Genomic DNA, 22,083 nt, shown 5'->3' with positions numbered 1-22,083 from the left:
TAAAGTAGATATATGAAATACAAGATATCTGAATATACGATAGATGTCTTGAAATATCAACAAGCCCTCTTGGTGCATTTTCAATAGTCGTATGGTATTAAATTTAGAGAGCAGAATTATTATTTTTTTTTTATATTTTATATGAATGTGTTTTTCGAGCCGAGCCGTATCAGCTGATTGACGGGGCTTACCTTTAAAATTTTTTTATGATGTCCCTTTTTCATTTTTTATACGGGGGCGAAGGGAGGTTCGTAATAGTAACTGTAATCCAGCAATTGAAGATCCTTTCCGTTATTTATTCAATGATTAAACTAACCCTTAAGTGTGAAGGGTTATTTTTGTAACATGGCGAGAAGTAAAATGGGGATTATCAGCGGCTTGATGAGATTAACGTTATTATTTCAAACGGCATTTCAATCCGTTGAAAGGAAAGTTCCAGATATCCTTCGTCCAGTCACTATGTAAACTTTCAGTGTGAGGCAAAACATAGGTAATGATTATAATTTAATGGTTTTATGATCAGCTTGGAAGATTTTTTTTAAAGACTTTATTTACACCTTTAGTTGGTATATCTACCAGTATTAGCCTACGACGTCTGTTAACAGAAAACTCAGTATAGACTATGGTGCACTCACTCAAAAATATTCTTGCACATACTTCCAGCAGTTTTCGTTCACCAAACGACGTACTCTAACGACTCACGAAACGAAATGTGTTTTTCTCAATTTAGATTTTATTATTATTATTATTATTATTATTATTATTATTATTATTATTATTATTATTATTTGTTTATTTATTTTTTTGGTCTATCACAGTCACCCTATTCAACTGGGTTGTTTTTATAGTGTGGGGTTCCGGGTTGCATCCTTCCTCCTTAGGAGTCCATCACTTTTCTCACTATGTGCGCTGTTTCTAGTAGCACACTCTTCTTCATGAAGTTCTGGAGCTACTTGGGCATCTAGTTTTCCTTTTCAGGGATCTTGGGATCTTGCCTATTATTATTATTATTATTATTATTATTATTATTATTATTATTATTATTATTATTATTCATGTGGATAGCATTCTAATATAGAATGACAAAAAAAAGCCATTTTGAGAAAAAGATATGAAACATTTTGGAAACTTCGCTTTAGATAACTAGGCTGTATAAAAGGAGGGGGTCAGTATGAAATCAAAGTTTGAATCGAAAAATTACCATAAGCATGATTATTAACACGTATTATCTAACAATTGTAGTCGAAATTACACGAAGAAAGAGAGAAATATTACTCCTTTAATGGCTATCGAAAACACACTTTAAAAAAAAGGGAAAGTGTCCATAATTTGGTCTCTTACGTATGACGATCTTATATATGACGACGCATATGGACGGGAAAAGTCAACTGAATAGCGTAGACATGCAAAAGACGCGATCGCACAGCAGTTCATCTCTAAAGCCCGCCATTAACGTTCAGGTCTATATACCTGCGCAGATCGACTGAGCAGGCAGGAAAACCTGCTCAAGTAGTCCAGAACGTTGGTGGCGGCCTTAATGCCACTTAACATTAACTAGCATAAGGCTGATGTTTCTATAAGTGATTGCTGGGCAACTTGACATCAACAGAACAACAGTATATCGATGAATAAGACGGAAGAGTGCATGATCCGTTGCATTAGGTCTACTGTTCTCCAAGATCAGCGGTCCATTGACCTGGCTCACTGTAAATCCTTTAATAACTGACGTTCGTTACGATCAAGAGAGAAAATAAGCTGCTGGTTGAAGCTCTAATCATTCACAAACAAAATACTGAGAGAGAGAGAGAGAGAGAGAGAGAGAGAGAGAGAGAGAGAGAGAGAGAGAGTTGCCTGTCAACCTTCGACGTATAGTATTTGTAATTATATGTATTTTACACTATTAAAAATATGTGAATTATTTTATTTCAAGTTTTTATGTGACTTATAGATCCAGAACAAATGAAATTAAATGAATTATAAAATATGTGCAAATGGTAAATAATTTACTATAGTGCCATTAATGTTTTATTCATAACATTATGAAAACAACATGTGACACAAATCACAGTTGTAATGTTACAAAGGCTAATATTGTGCTCTCATAGACCTATGGTTGTAAAAGTCGCTTAGAAAAAAATACTAATAGTTGCAAATGCTTATAAGCCTTGGAAGTACAATAGTAACATCCTTTGATTTAGTAACGTGCTGCTGCAGTATCAGAGTCAAACGAAAAATGCAGTTGGAATAGGAAAATGCAGTGCCTCAAATATATCAATCAACAGTAACAGTTGTTTGGAGTAGGCTACATGCTCTGTAGATTGTTACCAGATAGTACTTTTACAGAATGTTGTCCGAAAGATTGAGTGTTGCAAAGCTTTTTTAATAGAACTTACAAGAACATATTTTAGTGTAGGAATGAAATGTAGGAAGAATAGAACATTAATACTACAAGAAATACTATTATTTTATGTTTGTACAGATTCTTACAAGGATATCCATAGCGAAGCTCATTAAACCAAATCCCATGTACGTGTTTTTTCAAGTTTATCGTAAACTTGAGAAACATTGTCGAACTGAAGGAACCGAAAATTTACACGGAACAATAAATTGGATACCCCGTTGATTCCTAGAGACTCTGCGACTGATATGCGTGTTTCGGAAGCTTTCTTAATAGGCCCAGCAGTCTTATCTCTGGGTACATCTAATCATGGCAGACAAAGAGTTTACGATGTCTCTGATACCTTCTCGTGACTTCAGGGGACCTGACCTGGGGATTTGCACTGTATGTCGAAGGTTTAAAGGCTGCCATAGGCCTATGGATATCTTTTAGTAAGCCGACAGCAGGCTCCTCTTTAGCCTTGGAAACAAGAGGTTTATAATTGCCTTTTTGATCCCCAGAGTCTTTCCCATCAACAACGGATGAAAGGATTGGTCTAATTTACTACTCTTTGAATGTAATGCGTAGTTTGACTCCAGTTTATTTCCATGTGTTGCAGTGGGACTTTCAGTCTTAGAGTGATTTTTAGCGTAAATATTGAGGGATTTTTAATGAAGCTAAATGGAAGACGCTTGTGGAACTATATTTGTATATAATCATTTATATTAATAAGTGAACAAAAAATATATTTTTTGTTTTACTGCCACCACGTGCGCGCCTGTTTCTTACTAGATAACTGTACCAAAATCAGAGGGCAAAACCATCTGGCCTATTAAACGACCTGACCGGACTGGATCTCTTTAACGTGTTTTATAACCTGACCTGACCTCACCTGCGGCTCTTTATGGGATGAACGGACGAACAGACTGATTGAGGGGGCTTGAACCAAAGACCTTTTCGGCACAATGTTATTCGGACTAATTTGTCAAGAGTATTAAAAGCGATTTTCCTTCACAGTTTACCGAGAGCATTTATTGCCCGCTAAGCCCCATAAGATTATGGCTTCTAAAAGCGGAAAATCCCGCCACTTTAATGTGCATATGCGACTGGGTTTTCTCTTTTTATTGCTTATTTTATTCATTAATTATTTAGAAAAGGCGAGAGTTATCAAAGGTTCGGTGATTACATTATCTAAGGAACTCAGTTCGTTTAATCTAATATTACATAGCAATCAATAGCGTGTCGTTCAGGATGTCGCGCACCTGAATAATGCTACAAATGGTATTTCCATTTATAGTACTAATGAATCCGCTCAACTTCAAGATCAAATTTTGAAAATAACAAGACTGTGAAATTATCATCGATTAATAACATGATTGGGAAATGTGCACTGCACTTAGTATGGCCTCAAAGTATTTAAGATATTTAGAATTAAGTACCATACAATTTAGCCATTTGCAGTAATAAATAATGCACATGAATAAAATATGAAATTTTGCTTTGTTCACATAAGCAATTTTCGGTCACGACTATTCAGTAAATATTTCCGTAATAACACCGAAACTACTCTGAAAGTTACTTTCCAGACTCTTGGCTTGTAGTACCAACTTGTAATTAGTGCCACCTTTCGGAGTTCTTCTTCTTTTTTTTCTTCTTCTTCTTTTCCCCTAGTCGGGGTTGCTGTTTCTAATGAGTCTATTTCGTGTCCTCCTTTCGTCTAGCTTTCTCTACTTGCAGTCAGTTTGGTCGATTGTTCTATCGTTTCTTTTGAATAATTATTGATGCAGATGATGGGAAAATAGTCCCGTAAAAAAAATATTTTGTTTACAGCAAGAATATTTCCAGTTTACTGACAAAAAGAATTACTGAAAGATATTCTTCTAATATACTGTAAAGAAATGGTAAGTGCCCCGTTAGGGAAATACCTCAAACTCGATATATTTTCTTTGTGTGCGGCTGTGTATATATATATATATATATATATATATATATATATATATATATATATATATATAGTTCAGTTACATCATAAAAATGAATGATTGCATAATATTTATAAGTGTGTATATTATGTATTATAAAAAGTGAATGATTATATAATATATATATATATATATATATATATATATGATATATATATATATTCGTTTTTGTATGTACATGGAATTTTATAAGAAAATGAGAGAAAGAAAGGCGCTGGAAACGAAAGTCAAAGGTGTCACCATCAAATCAAGAAACGCATCTCAAGTGAGAATGGCCTAGTCAGAAAAATGTTTTTTTCGCCCTTTCCTCCTCAACAGAAGACCATAAAGTAATTTTAGGCCTTCTCTGCGGGGAAGAGCCTGTGAAATGGCGTTAAATTGCCATTAGCAACTTACTGTCCAATATAACTTACCCGGCCAGGGTGTTGTGAAGGAGGCGTGTGCCTGTTCTTTAGACCATTCACCCACGGTCTGTAGGTCTAGACCTATAGGCCGTGATTCTCCCGTAGATGCATGTACACGCAGACACACTTAATATATTTTTTCCTCTTCTTCTTTTCCAGTTTGGAAAGTGGAATGCCTCCCACATATGCTTTCAGTAAGAAGCAAATCTTGCCGTGCATGTAAAGTCGTTACTGAGATAAATCCAGGAGCATAGTTATGAGGTTTTACAATGATTTTTATAGCCTTGGTTTTATTGAAATGGTCTCAATTGAGTTTTGATTTCGATATAGTCCCGTAAGCGCAAGATTTATTGTCGTCATACATGCATTCATACATGCATACATGAACATTCCAAATTCACAACATGTGCACAAACTGATAATTTTATCTGGACGAATCCGTGAGGCAAATCAAATGACCAAATTCTTTGCTTTAGATTTTAATCCAGGCCAAAACATACACACGTGTTAATCCTCCTAATCCTCTCTCGACCTCAGAAATGTGATAGAAAATCAACGGTCAGTTGTGGCGAGTGATTGGAAATTCCATTGAGCTACCAAGGGCAGAAAGATTAAGCATAAGCTAGCACTTCTTAATCCCCGCACCGGCGACCCCCTCCCAGCCCCATTCATGTGGCTCGTTAAATAACGGATATCAAAAGGCCACGATGGATTTCTTACAGGTTTCTTCGAGATATTCCTTCTTAGCGAGACGGTTGTACTCATTCATTGGTTATTTTGTTCATTCATCTCCTGGCTTAGGATTATTTGAATTTTCTGACATACCATGTTGGACCTTTGAGGCTTGCTCCATAGGACTATTCACAAACAGTAATAATAATAATAATAATAATAATAATAATAATAATAATAATAATAATAATAATAATAATAATAATAATAAAATCATCAGTATCTAGATGGCCGTTCTCTTTAGTTAAGCTTGTTTAAGAGTGAGTCTTCTTCTGAAATGATAATAATATACTTTACGTCAGAAATACTATACCCAAATATAGGAAGCAAATACAAGAAAGTGTAAAAATAAAAAATATATATTAGCGAGATAAAAAATAAAAGTGGCTAAGTACCACCAATAATAATTACATTAAGTCCTATAAATCTGAATAACAGACTTGAACATATGAAATTTATTACTATTATTTGCTATCTAAAACTTCATTTCCTAACTGAATCTAGCATTAATGATCAACGTTCAAGTTTTTCACTTAATTTGAATGTTTTAATAATGCATATTTTAACAGCTAGGTCCTGAATGGTTGAAGTAAATTTAAAACGCAAGGGGGAATCGTGAAAGGTTCCGTTTAGCTTGAAATGTATGAATGTAGATTAGGCAGCCTTGCTGTATCCACCTAATGTTTTCATATTCTGGAGATGAAATAAATCACACATACACAGGCACTTATATATATATATATATATATATATATATATATATATATATATATATATATATATATATATATATATATATATATATATATATATGTGTGTGTGTGTGTGTGTGTGTGTGTGTGTGTGTGTGTGTATGTATGTGTGTGTATATTTTTAGCTGTCCTTAATTTTTCCTTTCCATTCTTTCGCAATTTTACATTTAGCCATCCTTTTCTACTTAGTGTATGTTTACTTTACCTGACTTGAATTAGTTGCTTGACCATATGTTTTTCCCATGTATTATATATATATATATATTATATATATATATATATATATATATATATATTAATATATATATATATATATATATATATATATATATATATATATATATAATGTATATATGCGTGCATCATTTATGAATATTTCTTGTCTAACAAGAATATGGTTTATATAAGATATATTTAGAATATCTTAAAGGGTTATCTAATGACTGGAAGTGAACGAAGAAAATAATTCTAAAAGTTTTAGATTTAGGAAAAGAAAATGATGAGAATAATGAAGAATCATGAATTTCGTGATCAAATTAAAAAAAAAGAATATTAAAAAGGACCGTTGATAAACAAAGCCCATTGCATTAACCAAGTGATTGACGGGAAAACTACGGCACGTGATTGGGTTAATTCAGAAGATCAGAGTTTTAAAAGCCTTTCTTAATATGGGCTTAGAAAATCAGTTAGATTTATTTACGAAAATTTATTTACGACAGCAGACATTTTCTTTATTTTTGGAAGCCAACCTCTGTGCGTAGATTTGCGTACCATCGCTGTTTTAGACATATAAGTGTAACGGTGATTGATTCAGTAACAGTTTGGTCGTATTTTCTTTATGTTCCGCGAATTTCATACAGTCTTGAAGTTTATTATATGCAGTCGCTTATCCTCATGGTACAAGTCCTACAGAACAAAAATCGGCTGAGAGTGTCATTAAAATGATGAGAGGAATTTATTTTAAATTTGTAGCTTTCATAACTTTTGTGTTATTTATTTGTTTAGACGTGGAAGGCCTATATTCTACTGCTCCCTTTAATGTTGCAGAAATACGTAATATTTTCACTAATAAACCCGGAGCTAACAACAGTACTATGTTTGCTCATGCCGTCACCATAAAGCAAGTTCATCGTTGCGTTTGAGGTATTCTTTATATGACTAAAATTACTTTCATAATTTTTTATTTATTAATTTGTTGATTTATCTGTTTTTATACTATATAGTGATCTTTTTCTGTATTTCCCATTGCTTTCAGTTACGTCTTTCGAATGAACAGCATATTCTTGGGAAGCTTGAACAAGGCAGTGACCCCTGTGGGCGTGTTCCATATGAATAGGTTCGTCTTCTGAATAATAATAATAATAATAATAATAATAATAATAATGATGATGATGATGATGATGATGATGATGAACTTTGTGCTGTACATAAAAACCAGAAGAAATGACACACATGTAAGCCTGCTCTGCGATTTACTTGCATCATTATGGAAAATAAAATCGGACAGATTAATGAAACTTGAAACAACAGTGTTCGTCACCCCTTGGCCACCCCTCTCTCTCTCTCTCTCTCTCTCTCTCTCTGCCCGGAAAGACTGAAAGACGAGCGCAGACATGAATTATACGTACACCCGACATTTCAAACCTGGAGGTCATTAACAAGGTACCCAAAGGGTTGCCTAGCAGGGGGCTTTAGGGGCTGGGCGGGTAGGTAGCCGAATTAGCAAACAGGTGTCAATGGCCGTCCCTCCAGGAGGCCCAATTATTAGCAGACTTAAATCGCCCACCTGGAACGACCTGCAGCGGCCATTTATAGTGAAGCGGGCAAGCCAGGGTCTCAGTACATCTCAGGGATCTCTCGAGATACAGACATTCGTGACTTCTTCCACAGTGCCCCTCGGTGTCGGGACGATGACTACAATGGCGTCCGACTGTGAATGCGACTACTTGAAGGACGAAGTGGATGAGTATTTCAGTGACGATTTTCACGGTAAGCTTCTGCAGTGAAAAATCCGCTGAAATGGGAATTTCGCCGGACGTTGGTGTTGGGTTTCATGATGAAAGGCCCCACCTTTGTTTTTGTTATAGAGCGAGGAAATAATTTTATAATAACCGTCTGTTGGAAACTGTGGATACCCTGAACTTGAGTGCACATTTATCTTGTTTGTCGAACTTAATCGAATCGTGAAACATTTCCGAATTTCGTAATTTTTTAAGTTCCGATGTTTTCGGGTTAAACTGAATTCTGTGAACTTTGTTGTTATTCAGTTTACCAAGTGGGTCCAAGCAAGTGGTTTTCTTTTCGAGTAAACTTTGGTGCGTCACTGTATTGTGACTGGAAATAATGAGTAAAATGCCGCAATAATGTAAATGAAAGACTGCATTTTTCCAAAATACAAAAAAGCGGGTTAAAAAACAGGTGGGAGCTTCCGACCGTTGTGCGAACGGTCGAAAGCTCCCCCTGTTTTTTAACTACCTTTTCTGCATTTTTGAAAAATACAGTCTTTCATATTCATTATTGTGGATTTTTACTTAACCTTTTTGTTATCTGTTTTGTTTACATATCCTGCCTGACCTAATCATGTATTTTCAAAACGTCCGCAGCGGTATTACTTACCAATTTTCTAAGGTTGGAGAAGTTTAAGAATGTTGCTTTGCTTAATTTTTTTTACATTAATCAAAATGCGACTGACCATTGCTTTTATGCATCATTGGTGAAAACTTCCATTGGAAGGTAAATGGTTTTATTCAGGACTTTTTTGTTTTATTTTTTTTATTGCGAAAATTATTGTCGAGTTCATCAGTAAGGTCACCATCTTTCCATTGACGTCACTCCTTTAGGTTCTCGGGGTACTACTAAAATAATACTTAAAAAGTGGTTACACAGTTCTTGTTATACTGCGGATTTTGAACTGCAACACTGACGCGCACGATGCGGTACGTTAGCGTACATTTAACAACCTTTCTTGAGAGACGTGGAGTAGTTTTTCGTTGTTGATGGCAGTACCAGGCCAGTTATTTCGTTTTCTTCGCTTGGTGAATGGGGGAAATAAGTATTTATGGAAATGAAGGAATTTTAAGTTTGATTTTACTTTGAAACTACAATTAAGAGAAACTTGACTTTTACAGATAGCGGAATCTAATTCTTTATTATTATATTTACTGTCATCAAATTCTGAACCATTCGGCGTCAAAAGGATGTTTTCTCGAGTGTTTTATACCTATATATTTTTTACTTTTTTTAACGGCGCTGATGGTATTCCAGCTTAGATTTCATTGTTATTGTATCGGAATAATCTGGTTTAATTAATTTTCTTGGACTGACAAAATGACCAAGACCTGGAGAATATTGTCTAGGGCAGTGGTTCCCAAACTTTTTCTGGTCATTACCCACTTTTCATACAGGATACTTGTCCATGGCCCACCCCCTTCCCCCATAACCCATGACTACAGTGACTCTGCAGTCCTACCCACTAAACTCCTTTGGTTTTATACATACATATCCTCAGATTATGGCCCCCTGCATTCTGCTACATGGCTCCCCCAGGGGCCATGTCCCCCAGTTTGGGAACCACTGGCCTAGGGGCTGGTCTGTCACAAAAAAATACTAAAAAAAAATAATAATAATAATAATAATAATAATAATAATAATAATAATAATAATAATAATCTCGTTTCCCCGAGATTTGCAGTTTTTCAGATTGCCTTGATAACTTCTATCTTCCAGTCTTATTTTCTCTTCCCTCCCTGTTCTTTGTTTTATTTTTATTTATTTTTTTCTTTTTGTAGATAGGGTGGTAAAATTTTATTGCATTCCTTGCCTGTGTAGTGAATATATTTACAAACTTTACGATGTAATGGAAACATGGATGCACTTGCAAACGCATTATGAATTTCCGACTGAATTATTGTATTTGTTGAATATGAAGTATATTTGAATGGAGAGAGAGAGAGAGAGAGAGAGAGAGAGAGAGAGAGAGAGAGAGAGAGAGAGAGAGAGAGAGAGAGAGAATTTGGTTTATGTACATTTATAAAAAGTTTGTATAGAGGAATTTGTAAGCTCTCTCTCTCTCTCTCTCTCTCTCTCTCTCTCTCTCTCTCTCTCTCTCTCTCTCTCTCTGATTTATTGTTCTTTACCATCTAAAGTACTGTAATAAAGTCTAATAAAAAATTACGACTCCGTCAATTCATGGTCTGACTTTATAATTACCAGATAGCGTAAAGATAGAAAAATCACAACACCGGATTGTTAATTATCATTACTAGAATACCAGGTGTCAATGACTATGGCCATTGCAATGCCTACTTACATAAGTCAGTATATTCTTCAGTCAGAATTATTAATGATGATAGGAGTAACAATATTGTCATTATTTTATTAACATCAGTGAACTAAGTAAAATTTAGTCTTCATGCAGTTGTAGTTTCAGATGGCTGTGCACCATGTATGGTAGTTCACTAAGATTAAAGGAAAACAAACGAAGTTTTAAAGCGGAGGTTTTCAACTAAGGGGTTGCGACCCTTTTTTTATGGGGGTAGCGAGATCGTTCTTGAGCGAGGGTGTTTTAGCTTTTTTCAACTTCGCCCGCCGTTACACGAATTATCAGGCCAAAATAAATTATTTAATTTATATTTAACATAGTTATAACAATATCTTTTTAATGCAAGTAGCAAATTTGTTAGTGCAGTGCTATTTCTGCACTAGGTTACTATACGTCCCGGTCTGGCCGGGAATCGTCCCGAATTTGAGGCCTTGTCTTGGGCAGGATCCTGGTCCTGGGCGTCCCGGTCAGTCAGAAAAATGTCCCGGAATGTTCAGGACAATCAGTCAGTCACCAACAATGTTCCATTGTTCAGTGGGAATGTGTGTATACGGCAAGTTAACACAGAAAAATCGTGTTTGCAGATAGGCTTTGGAACCGTCAGAGCAAAAAAGCCTAACAGATTTGGAAGCAGAAATGAATAGCAAAAAATCGTGTTTTCAGATAAACTTGTGACCCGTCAGAGGAAAAAATGTCTAACAGATTTGGAAGGAGGAATAAATAAAAACGTAACCCTACATATTGTTAAATCAAAAATTTTAAAGGGGGTCATCCGTTATACTGAGATACTCATTAGGGGTCGCGGTATGGGAAACGTTGAAAACCATTGGTTTAAAGTGTTGAGTTTTAATTTAGAAACACCAAAGATTCGATATCGAGATTTTCTTCGTGATTTAAAAGCTGTGTCACACTGGCCCATTTTCGTGGAATTGCTTTGCATCTTGACTCAAACTTTGCATCAAACATTGAACTTGGTTGAGATATTTGCGTCGCTGAGGTTGATGTTCGTGGAATGCTGCATTTGGCTTTGCAAGATACAGTGAAAAAAGGGTTGATTAGTTAAACAGCAGTATCCTGCAAGGTGCCACATAATATGCATGTGTGACGCAGCTTTCTGTTTTTTTTTTGTTTTTTTTGTTAGAAGAAATTTTTTGGGTATTGGTAAGAAGTAATGCCAGTTACGTTACGCAGTTCCTTATTTTTTATTTCTTATTTACTATCATACTAACTAACTTCTTAATTTCTCTCCTGTATTCCATTTTCATGCATTTTAATTTTTCATTCTTATTTTATTTTGTTCATTTTCCAGATTAGTAATTCCTTTGCGTACTAAAGTTAAGTTGTGTACTTTTCATTACAAATCCTACTTTTCAATTAATTACTGATGACTGCAGTCGCCTTGTTATTTTGAAATACTTCTGTTTTTATCTATTTTGATTGGAGCACTTGGCTATTTTCGCCAGAACTTGAGCAATTAGTGATTGATAAGAGGTTTTGAATGATAACTTTTACCGTGTATATATAAAATGAACATGTTAACCGTCTGTGGTCTAAATATATATATTTGGCTGTAATGTTCGTAATTTATCACATGCCTTATTTAGCCTCCTGGGAATGGTTTTGCTAATACAGAATGAATTGTTTTCGCAGCTTTTGAATTTTTCGTTAGTTTTGCATTTAATGACATTGGCAAAAGGAGATGGAACCCTGTATGAATAGTAAAGGTCTATATACCACTTTTTTCCCAAAAAATCTCAAATAAATCCAGAAAGTTTCACTCAGTATTATGTAACCTCAAACTCAACTTTATCATTTTTTCTTTGCAGATGTTGGCGAAAAGCCATCCCAGTCTTGTTCAGCTGAATCAGAGGACGACAAAAACAAGAAAAAGCGTCAGCGACGCCAGCGCACCCACTTCACATCCCAGCAGCTGCAAGAGCTGGAAGCAACATTTGCCAGAAATAGGTGAGTGGTCCAGAGGATGTTTTAGTTTCAGCTGAGTCCTGGAAAGGTTTTCTGTGGTTCTAAAGAAGTAGCGTTTTATTTAATGTAAAGGGGGCATTGTTAGCGTTAAACGATAACAGTTGGGGGATTAGAATGCTACAAATTACACGGCAAAGGCAAAATTTGAGCAAGTCCAAACAAAATAACGTGCTGGAGAAATAGGTGGGCAGGTAATGGTTTCTGGAAGGGAGCTAAAAGGAAAATGAAGGCTCTGTACAGCACCCTTAATTAAAGGAAGTGCTATTTGCTGTGTGAGGTTGCAAGGCTTTGATCAGGTTGCAGCTGAAGAGGGGAATTTCCAGTTTCTGGCAGGTTTTTTTTTTTTTTTTTTGATCGATGGTTTCCAAATTCACAGAGACCCTGGTTAGACTTTTTTCAAGGTCTAATGACATCACTTTCTACTAGTCTATTTTATAGTCTCGAGTCTAGGTTCATAACTGTTTACTGGAAAGTGACTGTATAGTCTAGGTTCCTAACTGTTTCTTGGAAAGTGACTGTATAGCCTAGGTTCGTAACTGTTTCCTGGAAAGTGACTGTATAGTCTAGGCTCCTAAGTGTTTCCTGGAAAGTGACTTTATAGTCTAGGTTCGTAACTGTTTCCTGGAAAGTGACTGTATAGTCTAGGCTCCTAAAGTGACTTTATAGTCTAGGTTCGTAACTGTTTCCTGGAAAGTGACTGTATAGTCTAGGCTCCTAAGTGTTTCCTGGAAAGTGACTTTATAGTCTAGGTTCGTAACTGTTTCCTGGAAAGTGACTGTATAGTCTAGGTTCGTAACTGCTTTCTGGAAAGTGACTGACAGGCCCAGGAACTTACTAAAGTTTTTAACTTTAATAAAAAAAAATCTTTACTCTCTGACTCTAAACGTTTTAAACAATCTTATGCAATTAGTGAAAACTAATTTGAGATATAATTTAGAAATGCTAAAAGGTTCTCGATAGTTTAAGAAGTGTTTCTATAGGGCGATTGATAAATTTTTACAAGGCTGTCAGGAACTGGTCAAGTTTCTACCCGGGTCCTTAAATTTGAATGTTTCAAACAAATTTTTGTGTTAGGTGAAAATTTTACATTATCTCTGAAATTCGTAAAAGGTAGAAGTGGTTTGGCATCTTTTACAATTGTCATAAATGTGTGAATAATATTCGTGATTTGGGTGAAAACATTACTGTCTGTTGTATTCTTTGAGATATATATATATATATATATATATATATATATATATATATATATATATATATATATACTGTATATATAATGTATGTATGTATGTATATATATATGTATGTAAGTATATAATTAATATGTATAATATATATATTTGTGTATGTATATTTTTTAAGAATGTGTATAAGGGATATCAATAAAATTGTTAATTACAAATTTTTTTGCAATCAGTCATTGTAATTCAGTTCTTCTCAAAATATAATTTCTCCACGACTGTACCTTCTGTTGCCCCTCTTTAGTTAAGAAATACTTTTAAGAGGTTTTAATTTAAGCATTTTGTTAGATTAAAAGATTCCAAGTTAATCTTAAATCAGGGTTAACGACACCTTATGAAATTTTCTCTATGAATTTGGGCACTGCTCACATTTGTTTATATATACAAATGTCTAAGAATTAACTGGGGTTTGTATCTCTTACATCTGAACTCTGCAATTCGATCTAATCCATCACATGTATTAGTCATGTTGGTATGCGCATTTTAACCTTGATGACAATATTAACCAGTTGCCATTTGTTGCACCCTCTCTCTCTCTCTCTCTCTCTCTCTCTCTCTCTCTCTCTCTCTCTCTCTCCATTTCTCTCTCTCTCTCTCTCTCTCTCTCTCTCTCCATTCTCTCTCTCTCTCTCTCTCTCCCCATTTCTCTCTCTCTCTCTCAATCCCTCAGATCTCATCTCTCTCTCTCTCTCTCTCTCTCTCTCTCTCTCTCAACTCTCTCATATCAGATCACATCTGCTCGTTTCCACCATCACCAACTCTCCCTTCAACTGCCATGTCTCATTTTCTTCCTTCTTCTTCGCCACATTCAGCATTTCTGCCCATGATACCCCACCTCCCTCCCTTTTCTCCCTTCCTCCTACCCATTTCTCCTAACCTACTATTCCCCCCCACCCCCTTTTCCTCACCCTCCCTGGTGAAATCAGTGCCGTTCAGTCTGACAAAATGTCTTCCCGGTGAGTGTATCAAGCTCGAGTTGCGTTTTTGCTCAATGATGTCACCGGGTGGAACTCAGAGTGTCTTGACATCACACCAGTTTGTTGTGACGTTTTTCAGAGTTTTTTTCATGTCCAAATGTTAGCATTTTTGGGGTCTTATTCGACAGCGCTTGTTCTGGGCGTGTCACTAACGCGACGAGTCGTATGGCCTTGTAATTGTATATAACCAATTGGTCCTTCTGTTTTACTGCTTTCTTAAGTGGCCGGGATTTATCATCACTCCCTCGGCAGCTGGTTATTTCTGAATATAAACACACAGTGACTTTTACAAGCCCAAGTCATAAAAGTAACTGATGTGAACTTAATCCATGGGATAACTAATGAACAGCCAACAGAATTAATTTTTTAAAATCTGGGGTAGTTTTCCCATAACGCCCTGAGAGTAGACGGTGGGAATTATATAATTTGTTTTGGTGAATTTTTAAATTTCGAAACACTATTAATTGTTGTATGCTAAGATATTTTTACATGAATCTGCGCACAATGTCATGTTTTCTCCGGTGACACCCTGAACTAAATTCTTGTTTTCTCTTTTTCTAGGTATCCAGATCTGAGTGCTAGAGAAGAGATCGCTCTTTGGCTGAACCTGAAGGAAGCCCAAGTGAGGGTGAGTATTCGACGCAAGCAATTTGGTTGTTGTCAGAAATTCTCTCTCTCTCTCTCTCTCTCTCTCTCTCTCTCTCTCTCTCTCTCTCTCTCTCTCTCTCTCTCTCTCATTTGTGACGTAGATATGCAAATATAAAGTTTTAAAGGGTCCTTATTTTAATTTATCTGGTGTGTAAGTGTTAGCCTTATTTTTGCTTATATTTTAGGAACTATCAATTGCAAAGTCAGCCCAAACCCTAGTTTCCTATAGGTCTCGAATAGACTGAAAATTAGACACCAAAATATATCAGAAACCGTTAAAAAATACGCCTAAATAAGTTCAACGGCACGTGTGGCCATACATTTTTAAAGGAATGCAAGAAGACAATTGATGTAAAAACTCGATATTCACAAAATTAATGTTCTGTAGAGGAATCTCTGGAGATAGGTGCTTAACGGCTTAGATCATAGTGGAAGGTGCAAGCGGTTATAAGTTCTCAGTGAACCATTTTGATAAACAGTCAACTTCAGGCGTCTGGAATCTTGGAATGACTGTATTAACCCAGCTAAAATCTTGAAAATAGTCAGACTGGACTAGAATCACAAGTTTGTCATACCGGAAATGGCACCTTCCGGTGTTTCTGCGGATCCCTGAACTTCGCATTTTAGGAGTTTGAACGAAAGATGCTTCCTACCTCGCTACCAAAATATGCAATGGAAGTCCTTTGGCACTTCAAAAAATGTGTATCCTTAACACACTTTCTTCACTTTCACTGCAAGTTTTGTTTTTAAGCTTTATCAAGAATGGCTTTACCACTATTTTGATGTTACATAAGAATCTTGGACAAATTAGAAGTTTGTCATTTTATGCATCAATAGCAGCAATACTTCTAGTTTAATGTTGTTATTGTGATAGTCATAGGAATAATTTTAGGATGTGAGTCTTGTGCTTTAGAAACTTGAATGAATTTCCAGTCTTTTGTTAAGAACATTGACAGCAGTTTTGTGACCGTTCTGTAAACACTGACTATAATCAACGGTCACTTTTACACTAAAGGCACAGGCTTTCGTTATATTAACTGGGATTAATTAACGTTTCTGATACTTACTGTAATAATTAGTTGACGTTTTGCTTAGTTGGATTTCCTATTTTAAATAGAACGATTTCTACGTGGACGGTAATGGCGAAACTTGATTGACATTTAGCGTTCACAATTAGACCTCAGAATGAATAATTACTATTCGCTGTTAAAATCCAGTTTAGTGAAAGTCCCTATTCCAGTAACAGCTACTTGAAAAACACCACGATCCAAAGTAAACTGTTCCCTTTCAACCTCTTGACTGCTCAAATGGCTCCAGTTCCAAAGAGGTATTTCGAAGCGTTAGAATACAATTTCGAGTTCGATTGTCCTCTGGAATAAAGGCATAAGTACATCGCCCCGTCCAGCCATCATGAAATCCGGAACCGAAAAAAAAAAGAGGAGGAGAATGAGCAATCGGGCATTGTGCCTCGCCTCGCTCCATAATACCAGCGAACGGGAGTAACAAGTCGCGCGACATTAATCAGTGACTTATCGCACACGAGGTGCGGTAGTCTGTGTTCCATTAAGCATCGCCAATTTGTTACGAGCGAAGCTGCGACAACCTGCGTTCAAAAGCTTTATAAATGATTGCCCTCTAGTCCCCCTTTGTTATCTTTAAGCGTAATCTAAAGCTTGATAAGCTTGATAGAAAGCTTAACAAACAGCCCTTCGCTACGTATCACCGAAGCAAATGTCAGCAGGCTCATTGCTGCTGCAAGAGCTGCCTGCAGCTGTTACAGCAGGCTCAGGCTCTCTCTCTCTCTCTCTCTCTCTCTCTCTCTCTCTCTCTCTCTCTCTCTCTCTCTCTCTCTGTGTGTGACTGATTTGTTTGGCATTGTATGGAATTTGTTGCGGACGGTATCTCGTTACTTTATCTTGATTCTGGTTTGTTACAAAAATATTATCCTTGCACATTCGAACTAATGTGATAACTGTAAGAGTAAAGGAAATACATAAGTGTTGAGGATTGTTATAGAAAGTTTTTAGACTTTGTATACATACTAGCTTTTAACACAAAATGTGGTCTTAATTCCTAGTTGTTGGTTACTTGTTGAACATTCAGCTTTGGAGTACCAGGAAAATAGAAAGGGATTTTTTAAAGAGAATTCTGTGATTACGAAGTAGTAAATAAAAAAACTGAATATTATTGTAATATGTATCTGACATGCATTCTGTAAAAAAAATTATGGCTGTCCAGACGCAGGAAGAATTAATTTGTTTAAATGTAGGTAAATTGGATACCTTAACCTGTTACTGAATCGCAAATTTTTTTTAGAACATTCTAGTTGGATTTATTTAACACCCAACTCACTCTTCTTTTTTTCCTCTTAAATTCCAGATTTGGTTCAAGAACCGCCGTGCCAAGTGGCGGAAGAGAGAGCGCCACGCAATGACTGCAGCAATGCCGGGAGACCTGAAGGGTGGTTGGGGTGCCCAGCTCAACGGCCTCGCCTGGCCCGACGACGGCCTCTACTCTGGCTATTCATCGTACAACAACTGGGCCAAAGTCACCCCGCCTCCGCTGGGCGCGAAGGGCTTCGCCTGGGGCTTCAACGGGGTCAATATGAACCCCCTCATGAGCCAGCAACCGACAGCCATGTCTCCCATCAACTGCTTCCAGACACCTACACAGAGCATGGGTGGTTCTGCAAACCTTATGCCAACTTCAATGTCCTCTTCCTTAGGGTCGAGCGCTGCCCCGTGCCCCTACCCAGCCCCAACACCACCTTACGTGTACCGCGACCAGACCTCTTCCATGTCATCTTCCATCGCCTCTCTCCGTCTCAAGGCCAAATCTCACTCGCCAGCCTTTTCATACTCGAGCGGAGGCACAGACACCCGATCTCCACCAGCGCCCGACAACAACGCCTTCTTCGCTGCAGCCGCTGCTCCCACAGACAAGTTTTCGTGCATGAACACGGTGATCGCATAACGGCCATGGCGGCACACGCCCCAAGACAAGGAACTGGAATTCAGGTTTGGTGCCAATGGCGTGGCATTCGATGCCGGTCAGTACATTGCGTCTCAAGCTCTCGTGGCCGCCGAAGAAGCAGAGCTGTGGGGAGATGAAGCCGGGCAGACTTCCTCGTCTTCCTCCTCCATCTCTGCTGCAGCAGCTCCCACCGCTGCTTCTGCTGCTGCTGCTGCGGCTGCTGCCGACGAGGCTCATCAACTCGTGGATAAATTCTGGTTTGTCCACGACAATGTGAGACTGAGCAACGGGCGCAATGTGACGCTCTTTGGCCCATAGACTGAATTAGAGGTACATGTTACAGAGAGAGAGTAATGGAAAGGCGGTTTCTGCTGCTTTGGTGTAGGATGGAACAGAAAATTTGGGTGCTGTTGCTGCTGTTGCCAATGCGATAATTATGAATTAATTCCCTAACATAATGTGTGATTCTGTGCAATTCTCCTGTTGGTTATGATTCTTGTCATGAAGATTCTCCTCCATTGATTCAAGTATTAAATCTTCCCAGGATGGACGACTGACTTAGGACGTCTCATCCAGTGCACACGTGCATACTATTGTGTAGAGACTGAACTGTTCTTTTCATATATTTATGTATATGGAGAAAAAAATAAAAAAAATCCAAAAATAGTTAAATCGATGCATCTTTTTTCATTGATAGAAATGTGTACATACAGGTATTCAATAATGGTAATATAATGATAATTCTAGTTAAATGATAACCATACTGTACCTATACATTACTCACTTCCGGCACCCAACGTTTTGTCACAGGTATGAGAGTGCCACCATCTCCATTTCACCCACAGACATGCATCAATAAGGTATATATTATAACCCCTCCCTCCCCTTAATCTTTGATCATTTTCTTCATCGATCTCTCATTGCAAACAAGTGATTTACCTACGTTATATGTATAGTACATGTTAGTGTGCAGCAAATTAAAAAAATGTATATACATATATCTTAAGCGAGACCATTGCTTTTTAACCCGGGATGTCTTCATCTTTGGAATTCTGTGTGTGTGTGTGTGTGTGTATGTTTGTGTGTGAGAGCGCGCGAGAGCGTTTGTATGAGTGCGACCAACGAATGGAGAGAAATATCATACAGGTATTCCTTTCTTCACTCTTTGACCTGGTGTGTCGCTGACCTTAGTCACGCATCGTGTCAGTAGTCTTTTTCTGCGTTTATAGTTACTTCGTATCAGTTACGGAAGTTGATTGCGCGCGCGCACACAATAGAAAGTGGAGTATACTAGATATTTTAGGTGACTTAACGAAAGCGTTCTGGTCATCTGCTTCACATTTAATTATATGGCTTCCTGATTTCGGTTGGAATATTATTATATTTGCAGATGAAGAGTCTGATGTTGCTTTACAACTTTTTGCTTATTCATTAAGTTATTTATAGGCCACAGTATACGAAGTACTGTGTTCTGAAGCAGCCATTTTAATTTATTCAACTTCAACTAACAGCAGTTAGTATATTTTACAAATACCACGTGTTTTGTTTCCTAAGGCGAAGTGCTACCGCTGACTTCGTAGGTACAAATTAAAAGGTTGGATACTTTTTAAAATTTGTCAGCCATTCTGAGTTAATTTTGGCTAGTCGACTTTTACTTAAGCGTAAATACCATTGCGCGTCTGAGTAAAAAAAAATAAACGAAGTGTGAAAAAAAAGGTTTCAAAACCGCCTTTGGAAAACTCTTCAGTAAACCTTGCTCTTAAACGTAGATCACTAACACTTAAGTTTTACGCTTGATTCTCAGGAACCAGACTTATTTATTATTCAACGTTTAGTCGGAATTTAGAATTAAAATAAACCAGGTGGCGAGCACTACTGAAGGTGACCAAATTATACCTACTTATGTTAATTTTCATTTTAGGTCTCTGGGTCAAATACCTCAAAGGTATTCCTTTCCGCTCAAATATGTTTGTATCGTAAATCATGTTCGTTAATTTTTTATTAAGTTGCTTTCGATTTAGTTCCTTCCTTTAGTGCAATATTTCCCCAATTTCTCGCAAAAGTACGCTGTCGATGAGCGGGTTTTCGTTATTTTTCAAAATAGCGTTTATCGTTTTAACGTAACTTTATTAAGGAGATTGGTAATGCTTACTTGTAATGAATTTTACAACTCCAATTTAAATTATGATTTATCCTCTTCTTTAATATTTGAAATATCAACTTTTAATATCTTTTACAAACGAACGATTTGAATAATTCGCGTTTTCCTTTCAACTTCAAATGCTTGATATCTCCACCTGTAGAGTCCACTTTGTATTGCCGTTAATCGAAATTAGTGCTAGGCAATCCTACCGTCATAATTTTCCCTATGAGTCGTCGTCCCTTTTCATCTGTGACGCCACTCATTGTTTTGAAATTTAAAAGGTTAGTGTTACCCCATAAGAACCCTTATGGATTATTTTCCTTCTGAAAGTATTAGGCGGAGTTTTATGTACTTTTTTCTATTTTGCTTTAATTAGTAAGGTTCGGCAGCCAGGTCAGACAGCGCGAGAGAGCACATGTTTCGTTAAGATCATTTTTTGGTCTCTCTCTCTCTCTCTCTCTCTCTCTCTCTCTCTCTCTCTCTCTCTCTCTCTCTCTCTCTCTCTCTCTCTCAATTTACATGTCATTCTGCCTTTCAGATTAGAACGTTGTTTATCAGTTTGTTTATATCAGTCAGTGTCTCTCTCTCTCTCTCTCTCTATCTCTCTCTCTCTCTCTCTCTCTCTCGTGTGTTCTTTATGAGTGTACATTCCACTACCATATCTCATATTCTGAGAAACAAGTTGTACATAATGCTGTTTCCTCCGCCACTCTGTGTATAGACCATTTAATTTTAGGGGTATTAGGTAAAAATTTGAATGTCCGCATTGTATTCCTGTAATATGGTTTAATAAAGTACATAATTTCATTATTTTTCTTAGTTTTAGTCTACTGATGACCTTGTTATACATGTTCTTGAAAGTGGTAAGACGAAGTGTTCCTCAACAATGGCCCTATAAGACACGTATCAAAGATATCTAAATGTTAAAATATATATCCCAGTAAGAAGAAGAAAACTTTAAAAGATAATTAAAGTTAAATTTTGAAAAAGAGCATTCCAAAAATTAAACCTCGCATAATATAATGAGAAGTGCGGAATCAAGTATTGTCAGCCATAAGGACTCTGCTACAAAATTTTAAAACTATTTAACAGTTTATTATTTTTAATGTCACACTTACCTGGTATTTATTACTAAAAAAAATAATTCTCTGTACTAGACCTAAAAAAAAGATGAGCGGCAGAGCAAGGATGATCCTTTCCTGACCCTGAAATGAAAGGAAGTACACTTTTTCGCTTAAGGAAAACGGCGTTTTAGCAAGACTGCCAGATGCTTCTTAAAATAGGATTAGATGAAGTGATACTTAAGCAGAAAGCCGTGACACTAGAGAAAACTAATTAGCTTCGTAACATGTCACGAAATGATTGGTCTAGAAACTAATTCTTTTATTATTCACAAAATATGTGAACCATAAAATATTACTGTACAGCATAACATCATAACTATCCATCTGTCAGAAACGTGAATTTGAACTTTGGAGTTTGTGAGGTGGATATTTGGTGGTAGTATAGACTTGAAACTGTTTGGCATGTTTGTCATTATCTATTGCCATATC

General features: G+C 36.7%; 1 protein-coding gene across 3 annotated transcripts in view; it reads left to right on the top strand.

Moving 5' to 3' along the window:
- The window catches only part of LOC136849056 (pituitary homeobox x-like), a 67,594-nt gene extending 46,254 nt beyond the window's left edge, over positions 1 to 21,340 (top strand). For 2 of the 3 annotated variants that reach the window (XM_067121964.1, XM_067121963.1), the window contains 3 exons: positions 12,395 to 12,533; positions 15,328 to 15,394; positions 17,794 to 21,340. In XM_067121964.1, the coding sequence (XP_066978065.1) occupies positions 12,395 to 12,533; positions 15,328 to 15,394; positions 17,794 to 18,387 (800 nt within the window). In that variant the 3' untranslated portion in view covers positions 18,388 to 21,340. Of the gene's footprint in view, positions 1 to 7,968; positions 8,237 to 12,394; positions 12,534 to 15,327; positions 15,395 to 17,793 lie in introns of those variants that run through there. The other variant, XM_067121965.1, reaches the window with a different exon arrangement.
- The last annotated feature ends 743 nt before the right edge of the window (positions 21,341 to 22,083 follow it).

Source organism: Macrobrachium rosenbergii, chromosome 20, assembly GCF_040412425.1.
Source record: "Macrobrachium rosenbergii isolate ZJJX-2024 chromosome 20, ASM4041242v1, whole genome shotgun sequence".
Classification (NCBI taxonomy): domain Eukaryota; kingdom Metazoa; phylum Arthropoda; class Malacostraca; order Decapoda; family Palaemonidae; genus Macrobrachium; species Macrobrachium rosenbergii.
The sequence above is the reverse complement of the archived record's forward strand: the minus strand, read 5'-3'. Positions and strand labels throughout refer to the sequence as shown.